At 41.1% G+C, this 11,278-nt stretch overlaps 1 protein-coding gene across 2 annotated transcripts in view; it reads right to left on the reverse strand.

The window, feature by feature from the left end:
- The window catches only part of MRPL1 (mitochondrial ribosomal protein L1), a 68,466-nt gene extending 57,444 nt beyond the window's left edge, over positions 1-11,022 (reverse strand). The window contains exons 1-2 of one of the 2 annotated variants that reach the window (XM_066279587.1): positions 10,813-11,022; positions 9,064-9,172 (exon numbers count right to left, since the gene is read on the reverse strand). In XM_066279587.1, coding sequence (XP_066135684.1) covers positions 9,064-9,172; positions 10,813-10,843 — 140 coding nt within the window. In that variant the 5' untranslated portion in view covers positions 10,844-11,022. The remainder of the gene's footprint in view (positions 1-9,063; positions 9,173-10,812) is intronic. The other variant, XM_066279586.1, reaches the window with a different exon arrangement.
- Between the last annotated feature and the right edge of the window lie 256 nt (positions 11,023-11,278).

Raw genomic sequence — 11,278 nt, forward strand, 5'->3', positions numbered from 1 at the left:
TCAGTGCTCACAAAGCTAATGACTTATCTGAGGTTTCTAGCTCACCAGACTTATTCACCTCTGTTCCCCATCTTCTTCCTTCTCTCTGCACAAACTCTGCACTAACTGGCTTCTCACTCAACCTTCCGCCATCTTGGCTGCTTCTCCTGGCCACATGGTCTCTTTCTGCTCTCCTCTCTGCTCTCTCCTCTAATGATAATCTCAGGAACCAAAGAGAGCAAGCTCCTGTTCTGCCCCCATTTTATAGTGTAGAAATCAAAACCTTTAATCCAATATACAAAATAGGGAAGTCTCTAATACAAAGTCACTTATCAGAGACATGATGAGATTGTACCACCCCACATCAAAAAGGGTGGGAAAGGCTTAATCCCAAAACCAAGCCCCAGGCTACAAGGATTCTGCCTGCCCACAGCCCACCCCAAACACACATTAATATCACCTGGGGAACGGCCTCCTCATGGGCAGCGTCATCTTTAACAAAGTAAGCATAATACATTTTATCTGCCCAACACAAGTATTTTATGGTCTCTTGTCTCAGTGACTCAACTCTGCTGTTGTAATATAAAAGCAGACATACACAAAAATCAATGAGCATAGCTGTGTTCCAATAAAACTTTATAAACACTGGTTTAAATTTCCTAATTTTCATGTGTCACAAAACCGCTCTTTTTATTTTTTCCAGTCATTTAAAAATGTGACACTACTCTTAGCTCATACTAAAATAGATTATGGACCAGATATTTTGACCACTGGTCATATTTTACTGACACATGAACTAAAGAGTAAAGCAAAAGACAGAAAACAGCAAAAGATGAAGTCGGTGAATCTCGATCAAAGAGGGTATCCCCTAGAGGCAATGAGAAGCCACTGAGCAGGAGTGACATCTATTGTATATTCCAAGTAGAGTATTATTCCAGCTGCAATATAAAGGATGAATCTGAAGGAAGCTAGATGGAGGTAAAAGACTATTTCTTCCCTTTCTTCTTAAGGAGATATAACAGCCTGAACCAGAACATTGAGGGTAAACAGGCTAGAGGAGATGAGAGCTTAGAAAGATATTTACAAGGTAAATACTGAATATAGGAAGAAGGGAAAGAGAAGATTCTAGAATACTGCCTAGATTTCTGGTTTGGATGACAAAGAGTAGAGTAATATCATTAACTAAGATCAGGAATAAAGCAAAATAGGAAGGTCGTCACGAGATGAGTTCAGTTTGGGGCATTACAAAACTGAGTGTGGGGTTCGTTGCATCAGTGGCCCCAATTCTTTATCCTATTCAACTGAAAATAAGAGGTCAAAGTAAGAGAGAGGCAGCAAACATTTGAGAACCAAACAAATAGTTATTCTGGAAAAACTGACCCAGGCAGAAATCCAAATAGTCATAGCTATATTATCTGCTTTCTTGTTATCTTTGCAAACAGTTGTTTGGGATGCAACGTTGCTTTAGACTCAGTCCAAAGTTCTTCTGCCAAGTTCTAACATTCCAAAGGTCTGAGGAGTACACCTGCAAGACTAGTTCCTCTGGGATTGCAGCTCCAACTCTTTTATAGTGGCTCCATTTATACTTTTGTTTACACCCCTTTCTCCATTCAAGTCCCTTTGCTAAGTTCCTCCCATTTAAAGAGGTGAAGTATATTTCCTAGTACCTTGATTTGGCCATGTGACTAATTTGCCAAGGAAGAAAAGCAAAAGTGACAGTTTATCTGCTCTAGGCTTAGGTTACAAGTGGCTTCATTGTTTCTACTGACAGGTTTGTATTTCTGACATTTCCATAAGAACATGCCTGGGCTAACCCAAAGGTGAGAAGATGAGATGTGAAACAGCTGCCCCCACAGAGCCCCAGGCTGGATTAGACATTCTCACCTGACCTGCCTACACACAGGCACACACCTTGCCCAGTGAAGGTCATCAGAGATATACATCCCAACCTAGTTTTAGATTAGCTGACCCACAGATGTATAGGCAATGACCAGAAATTGTGGGGTGGTTTGATATATTAAAAAAGGTAACAGGGTGCTTACAAAATAGCTAAGAAAATATGTTCAACAGGTAACTGCAGTTAAGAGTTTGAAGTTAAGGTAACAGAACTAGAGCTGCTATATTTTCTCAGCATTAATTCAAACCACACCTGTAATCTTTTAACCATAAAAGTTTTAAATTAGTGAGGTAAGCCTGACCAGGTGGTGCTGCAGTGGATAAAGCATCGGACTGGGATGCGGAGGACCCAGGTTTGAGACCCCGAGGTTGCCAGCTTGAGTGCGGGCTCATCTGGTTTGAGCAAAGCTCACCAGCTTGGACCCAAGGTCGCTGGTTTGAGCAAGGGGTCACTCAGTCTGCTGAAGGCCCACGGTCAAGGCACATATGAGAAAGCAATCAATGAACAACTAAGGTGTCACAACGAAAAACTAATGATTGATGCTTCTCATTTCTCTCTGTTCCTGTCTGTCTGTCCCTATCCATCCCTCTCTCTGACTCTCTCTCTCTGTCTCTGAAAAATAAAAATGAGGTAATATTCTATAAATATTTTTGGGTTCCGTGGTAGGCAGAATAACTACTTCCCAAAGATGTCCATACCTTCATGGCAAAAAGGATTTTGCAGGTGTGACTGAAGTTAAAGACATCAAAATGGAGTATCCTGAATTATCCAGGCGAGCCCAATACAATCACACCGAATTCCTGAAAGCAGAGAAACTGTTCCCCTTTCCATCTGCATCTGACTGAAATGGGAAAAGACAGGAAAATTCAAGCATGAAAAGGGATTCAATTTGCAGTTCCTCGCTTTGAAGATGGAGGAAGGGAAGGGAGGAAGGGAGGCCACGGGCCAAAAGAATGCAGGTGGCCTTTTAAAGCTGGAAATGGCAAGGAAACACTCTTCCCTAGAGCCTCTAGAAAAGAATGAAGCGCTCCCAACACCTTAACTTTAGCCCAGTGAAATCTGTAACATTTGTAGTAATTTGTTATGGCAGCAACAGAAAATTAATGAGGTTCTATAAAATTTATGTGAAAGTAGTGGAGGACAACAAAATAGTATTTTTAAAAAGGACCTCAAAAACCATCCAAAGTATAATTCTACTCTCACAGTTAGCACTCAACGAAACTTCATTACCACAATTAAAACTAATATTCTCTCAGCTAATGAGCAATTTAACAGAACAGCTTCTCATGCCAATGCTCATCCTGGACTGACAACAAGTCCAAGCAGTAGCTCAAGCAGATGAATGCAACAAGCCCCAGCTACATAGGAAGTACTCCACAAAATTCTGAAACCTTCCAAACTGGAGAGATCACATTTTTATTTTATATTTAGTAAAAGAGCAGTGAAGGCAGCAGAAGAAGGAGCCTAGAGAACCTGTTCCAGTAGTAAATTCTCTACCTAAAATAAAATGAATGAGTCCTAGCTATAATCTACAGGTTTACTTTACATAAATGCTGATTTCACCAATTTTTAATCATGGCTAAAACTGTCCACTTAATCTACAATTAATATAAAATTCCCAGGGGCTGAAATGATTTTAAATTAATAAATATTTGCCAAACACTATAAAAGTCTGATACATGGCAACTGAGTTGGATATACAACAATTTACTTACTTATACTTTGGACTGTGTTTCACAAAACACATACTGAGGTGATTCAGTGAAAATATTAAGTTACAATTGGAGCATTGCTTTAGTTAAAAAAAAAAAAGATTAAATCATTATAACACAGATCAAACAGGATTCTAAGGAAAACACCTTCTTCCAAAAACAAAAAACTGCACTTGAACAAAATCTATCAATAATAATTAATTTCATAGGCCCACTACCTATTTTCCATGACCCTCAAAAACATGTCTGTCTTTAGTCATAGAATTACATCCAGAAAACTTTGTTAATGTAATTATGTAAGGCCATATCAGGAGAGCTTAAATACTATAATTCTCAGAGCCTAAAATAAATCATACTAGAAAGGAAAGGTATTTTTGGAAAATGAGGGAGAAACACCTGGCAGTCTGAATCAAAGAGAACAAACAGAACTGAGCTGCAGTTACCTGGGTAACTAAACCACACTAATTAAATGAGTAAAAGAGACTGCACTGAGGTAATAACTTTCTCCCTGCCTCATCTGTCCCCGAACTCCAAAAGCATGAAAGGAAAAATAATTCCACAGCCACACCCAAATAAAACATAAGAAAAAAATCAGTGATATAATAAATCTCATTTCATGACCTTTTGAAGACCCAGAGATCCAAGTCCTTTGAAGACTAAAGAAACCATTTACTTTGAAGAATGGCTGTGGGAGAGGGATGCATACAACCTCTGTCAAACTGAACTAAACAAGACCTAAGAGACCATGCCTAGGGCATGTAACAATTAATGAGATGCAAATGCCTGGAATTCGTATTTCTCAGTGTAAATTACGTAAATTCACTAATGTTTCTGATGCTGGTTTATTCATTACACTAAATGCAGAAGTTCTGCTTCCACTTACAATGTAAAATGACAGAATAAAGCCCAGTCATAATATATATAAGTGAAAATAAAAAAACAAGAGCTGGAAAGAGCTTTAACAATAAGAAAGCGTCAAATAAAAATCACAACTTTTCTTGAACCTGACACTGAGCTGAGACCACAGGGCAACTGAGTAGCCTGAAATCCAAGCAATCAACCCCCACCCTCCACCCCCATTCCACATGCTTGCCACCAGGGCAAGTCTCATCTGTAGCAGAGTAAGAGAGAAAGGAAAGCAAGTAAGGGGAGGGAGGAAATAGCTAAAATTTTTGTTTGTTTTTTTAATTTTTTTTTAATTTATTCATTTTAGAGAGGAGAGGGAGAGACAGAGAGAGAGAAGGGGGGGAGGAGCTGGAAGCATCAACTCCCATATGTGCTTTGACCAGGCAAGCCCAGGGTTTCGAACCGGCGACCTCAGCATTTCCAGGTCGATGCTTTATCCACTGCGCCACCACAGGTCAGGCTAAAATTTTAAGAGCTAATGTGACAGTAAACCCCGCCAGAGATCCAAACACAAGGAGAGTTCCCTCTCGGTTAGCAGGGCCTTTCCACAGACCTGCACCAAATACTCCTGGGAAATACGGGAGCCGGCCAGGAGACTAGAAATCCTCCCTTCAGGGTGCTGGCAAAGAGATCAGCCACTGCTGCCAGAAAAGCAGGTAACCATGAAACCTCTAGGGCACAGGTAAACACCCATTCTGTGTAGGGAAAGAAGAAGAAAACACTGAAACCTCCACCCTTGGGAGTAGGGCAGGAAACAATCCTGCATGCAGTATCCGCTATCAATGAAGTTGAGGAAGGGCCCACATACTGTTGCACAAGACCTGCAACAGATATATACCATGGGGAGAAGGGGCAGAAATACATATTAAGGATATCCCATCCTCAAAATCTAACTACACTGGGTCTACTTAAGATGGAGGCTGGATTTGAAAGAGAATCCCTCACACACCTATCACCAGTTTATCAAGCTGTGTAATAAGCAACAGCAGTTCACTATCAGAGGAGGGGAAGAGCATGGAGAGACACCCCCTCCGCCCAAACAGCTGCACAGGCAGAAAACTGATCAGGGACCAGGAACACTGAGAAAAACCTTCCAGCAGCCCAGCCCTCACCCAAAGCACAAAGTGACAGAACAGAAATCTGAAGCTGATGGTAACCATAGCAACAGTAAAACCACCTGACTAGATTGACTCAAGGCTATGACAGAAGAGGTATGTGCATTTCCAGGCATAAATACTACGTACTTCAGTCTTGGCTGTTCTTTGCAAAATATCTGGCAGACCATAAAAAATTTTTAAATACTTGAAGAAGAAAAATAAGCTACTGTCAAGAGAGAAACAGAACCAGAGTCAGAGATGACAAAGTGGCCTTTTTCTTTCTTTTTTGATTGATTGATTTTAGATAGGGGAAGGCAGAGAGAAAGAACCATTTATTTGTTGTTCTACTTAGTTGTGCGTTCATTACTTGCTTTCAGTAAGTGCCCTGACTGGGGATTGAACACACAACCTTGGTGTTCCAGGACAATCCTCTGACCAACTGAGTTAACTGGCCAGGGCTAACACAGTGGCCTTTTTAAAACAGGGTCTGCCATTGGCAAACCATGGGTGTATATGTTTGCACATACATAGAGGAGCAAGGACATTCAGAATGACAAGAGAAAAGAGAAAAAAGCAAGCGCAATCTCCTCTACTCTGTCTCAGATCCTGATAAAAAATAAATTAGCCACAAAAAAACTATCTTTTAGTACATTATAAAGTCAGGAGATTAAAACAAAACCACAACTAAAATTATGAATATTGGCCCTGGACGGTTGGCTCAGCGGTAGAGTGTCGGCCTGGCGTGAGGGGGGACCCGGGTTCAATTCCCAGCCAGGGCACATAGGAGAAGCACCCATTTGCTTCTCCACTCCTCCCCCCTCCTTCCTCTCTGTCTCTCTCTTCCCCTCCCGCAGCCGAGGCTCCATTGGAGCAAAGATGGCCCGGGCGCTGGGGATGGCTCCTTGGCCTCTGCCCCAGGCGCTAGAGTGGCTCTGGTTGTGGCAGAGCGACGCCCCGGAGGGACAGAGCATTGTCCCCTGGTGGGCAGAGCGTTGCCCCTGGTGGGCGTGCTGGGTGGATCCCAGTCGGGCACATGCGGGAATCTGTCTGACTGTCTCTCCCCGTTTCCAGCTTCAGAAAAATACAAAAAAAATAAATAAGTAAATAAATAAAATAAAATTATAAATATTATAATTCTGTTCAAACTACTGAATAACTGATTGTTAGGCATAAAATATTGCTAATCATTTTTCATTTTTTTAAGTATACATAGTTTTTATACTATGCTTTTTAGGTTTGTGAATTTTTTTCAAAAGTTGTACTTGAGTTGTATTTTTCAAAAATGGTACAGTGGATAGTGTCAGCCTGGGACACTGAGGACGCAGGTTCCAAAACTGAGATCACTGGCGTGAGCACTGGCTCATCCAGCTTGAGCACGAGCTCATGACCTCATGGTCGCTGGCTTGAGCCCAAATGTCGCTAGCTTGAAGCCCAAGGTCGCTGGCTTGAAGCCCAAAGTCTCTTGGCTTGAGCAAGGGGTCACTGACTCAGCTATAGCCTCCTCACCTCGGTCAAAGCACATATGAGAAAGCAATCAATGAACAACTAAGGTACCACAACCAAGTTGATGCTTTCCATCTCTCTCCCTTCCTGTCTGTCTCTCTCTCTCAAAAAAAAAAAAAAAGTTGTACTAGAATAGAATTTGAAGAAGATATAAAATGAAAATTTTCTACAGGATAAAAGAAAACATTTAAAAATAAAATATTCTCAAAGTAATTAATATCCCTAATAAGCAAATACTTTAACAAAGCAGAAAAAAAAAATAGAAACATGGGGAAAATATATATATTAGATATACACTGAAGAAACATAAATAATGACTGATGATATCCAGGGTAGATAGGAATATGAAAAAGGTGGGCACTCTCACCCACTGCTGGGTAGAGATGTAAACTGGCATAACTAATACCTCTCCAATTTCTCAACAAAAGAAAATCCAGATATTATTCATACTCATAGGAAGCCTCCTTTCTATATAGTTACATTCCACCACCTCTTTCTTTATCCTGTATTCAAATCATATCAGACTGTATCACATGCATATCATTTATTTTCATGCTCTTATAGCACTGAAACACTTTTCTCAAATTCCCCTGCAAAATTCCTTCAAGACCCAGCTCAACTACTTCTTGCACTACTCTCTCCCAGGTAGAGTTAACTGACCTTTCATCTGTGATCCCACAGCACTTGGTCCATTCCTCTACTGTAACAGTTAAACCATATTAAAGTTATAGGGCAGATGTGTGCAAATTCATAATATATATAGAGAGAGCTCCTACTAATCAACAAACAAATGGGAATAGGACATGAGCAGAAAATTCACAGTAAAGAAAAATTAAAATGGTTCTTAAACATATGAAAAGATATACAACCTCAATAAAAAAAAAAAAGGTAAGTTAAAACCACGATGATACCATTTATTACCTATAAAATTGGCAACAATGAAAAATTCTTCAGTACTTCTGACCAATAGGCTGTAACTCAGGGTGTACCACAACCCACTCCTCAGGTTGTATAATATGCTAGAATGGCTAGAACTCAGAGAAACACTTATTTAACATTTACCAGTTTACTATATAATAAAGGATATGATAAAGGATACAGATGAACAGCTAGAGAAATAGGTATGTACATACGGTGAGATCCAGAGGGTCTGGAACACAAGAGTTTCTGTCCTCATTGGGTGTGGGAGCATCACCCTCTGACACACAGATTGAGTCCACCAACCCAGAACTTCTCTGGTCCCCTCCGCACTCAAGAGATTTTTATGGAGGCTTCATCATACAGGCGTGATCAATTATGAACTCAACCTCTAGGCCTTCTCCCCTCCCTAGAGGACAGAGAGTAGGGCTAAAAGTTCCAAGCTTCTAAACGTGGTTTAGTGTTTTTGGTCACCAGCCACAATCCAGGAGCCCATCAAGGGTTGCTTTATTAGTAAAAAGGTGCTGCTATCACCCAGGAAATTACAAGCGGTTTTAGGAGCTCTGTATCAGGAAATGGATCAAAGACCCCACATTAGAACAAAAGATGTTCCTAGCAACCCTATCACTTAGGAGATTTACAAAGGTTTTAGGAGCTCTGTGTCAGGAATGGGGCAGAGACCAACATAAGTATTTATCATGTCACAAAATCCTAGTGCCAACACTTATTAGCTCTGTGAACTTGGGCAGTTTATATAATCTATTGGTGCCTCGCTTTTTGTCTCTAAAAGAGATATAACAATAGCTTCCACATAAGGTTGCTGTAGGGACTAAATTCATAATTGAATGTCAGTGTTCAACAAATGTTAAGTAGTATTATACTAAATCATATCTTCCATTCAGAACTATGAGGTCAAAGAAGTAGAGATGAAAGACTTTTACAACTACATGTCCCTGTATCTGTTTATGGAAACAAGTATAATATTTTTGAATCAAAATTTTAAATAATAACAAATGAAACAACTAATATACATATATAAATAAATACTTACTTTCTGGCAGCAGCAAAATATCTGTTGGGCACATGAACACATGTAGAACAAGTATAAAGAAGTGTCTCATAAGCCATCTTGGAAAGACTATGCTTTTGATGTACCAAGACTTGAAAGAAGAAAACATATAAAATATTAATATTAAATAATAATTACATTCATATTCTTTATATTTTAATTAGTGTTTTCAAAAACAAAAACATTCAATATTTTGTTAACCTAACCATTCTTTAAAAGTGTAGTAATAAACATTTCATTTCCTGAAACTAAAGTCAAGTAAACACAACTAATTGAACAATTTGTCTTCACTTGTTTTTAACTTAATCTAGTACAGGCTCAGAGTATATTAGCTCTTATTACAGAATATGTACATATATCTTGAATTTTAAAAATAATTTAAATTTTATTCATTTTTTAAAATGGACAATTCATCCACCAAGTTGCTCAAGGTACTTCTGAAAGAACAAAGTAAAGGCAACTACCTTACCAGAGATGAAGACTTGTGATAAAACTATGGGAATTAAGACACTGTCGCCCTGGCCGGTTGGCTAAGTGGTAGAGCGTCGGCCTGGCGTGCGTAAGTCCAGGGTTCGATTCCCAGCCAGGGCACAGAGAAGCGCCCATCTGCTTCTCCACCCCTTCCCCTCTCCTTCCTCTCTGTCTCTCTCTTCCCCTCCCGCAGCCAAGGCTCCATTGGAGCAAAGATGGCCCGGGTGCTGGGGGTGGCTCCTTGGCCTCTGCCCCAGGCGGTAGAGTGGCTCTGGTCATGACAGAGCGAAGCCCCGGATGGGCAGAGCATCGCCCCCTGGTGGGCGTGCCGGGTGGATCCCGGTCGGGCGCAAGCGGGAGTCTGTCTGACCGCCTCCCCGTTTCCAGCTTCAGAAAAATACAAAAAAAAAAAAAAAAAAAAAGACACTGTGGTACTGGCACTAGAAAGACAAAGTAATAAATCAATAAACACCCCAAAAACAGATTCATGCACATATGGATATTTGCAACATGTAAAATCCATGGGGTCATGCTGGATGCTGCCTCCACGTAAACATCTATCTTAATTAAATAATATATATCTCTGTACTAAGAAAATACAGAACAAAACAAAAATTAAAAAGCATTGTACCAAAAAAGGGCTGTCATCCTAGCCCTTAATTGGATCTTATTAAATGCTGAGAAGAGTTGCTACCAAGAAATACACCTCAATTAGCTGCCAAAAGACAAATGTTAATCCAAAGTAGACGTCTTTGAAAGTTTAATAGCCATTGGGTTAAAAAAAAAAAAAAAAAAAGATCGTCTGCAACTATGTAGTACTCCGAAAGCACCAACAAGTACTCTGCAAACGTTCAAGTTTACAGTTGTGAGCCACATATATATACCACTCCTTATCAGAACTCACTTCTCGTGTCCTCCACCCGCCCCGCCCCGCCCCGCCCCCAGCCCAGGCCTCCAGTCAGAGCTAGAAAGCACCCTGGTCCTCGTCTCAATCCCAACGGGTGGTGGGAGGGCTGTCGATGTTCATCCCCCTCTCCTTCCACTCCTACGGGGGACGGCTCCCGGAAGTACTGAAACTGCTGATAAGATCGCCTTTCAATAGTAGCGACCCTCTGGAAAACTTAAGAGCCCAAAAAGAAGAGGCTTTTCCAACCCGAGTGCAGACCCGTGCGTCAGAGACACTGGCTTGCCCTCTGCTGCAGCCAGGACACTCCGCGCCAGAGGTCTTTTCCGCCAAACCCACACAACCCCTTGCTTTACCTCTGCCGAAGGACCTGACAGCTGCCGCCATATTGACCACTCCGGATTGTGTTGATGAAATTGGTCCTACGTTTCAATTTGGATGAAATTTTGAAAGGGTTCCCATCCGGAATTGGCGGAAGGGGAAGGGATTACACGGAGCAAGAAAGGGGCGGAAACCAAAATAGGCTTTCGTGCCGATTCTGCTTGCCTGTGAGGACGCTGGACGCCGGTGCCCCGTGGCGGTGTTCCTATCGGTCGTCCGTGCTGCCCAGGACCCTGTGTTTCAGGGTTCCGGTAGGACAGTTTAAGCGTCTTTAGGGAAATCTGCTCTTCTTGCAGAATACGGTCCTGTTGGCGATACCTAACCATTTTCCACTTTCTTTTCTCTTTCTTTTTTGATTCTGCAAGTGTACTCAAGGCGACTGTTTTAATGAATTGTGAAAGTACCCAGGAAAGCAGGAAAAACAAAATCTGAAGAATCTCA

Source organism: Saccopteryx bilineata, chromosome 5 (assembly GCF_036850765.1).
Source record: "Saccopteryx bilineata isolate mSacBil1 chromosome 5, mSacBil1_pri_phased_curated, whole genome shotgun sequence".
Taxonomy (NCBI): Eukaryota; Metazoa; Chordata; class Mammalia; order Chiroptera; family Emballonuridae; genus Saccopteryx; species Saccopteryx bilineata.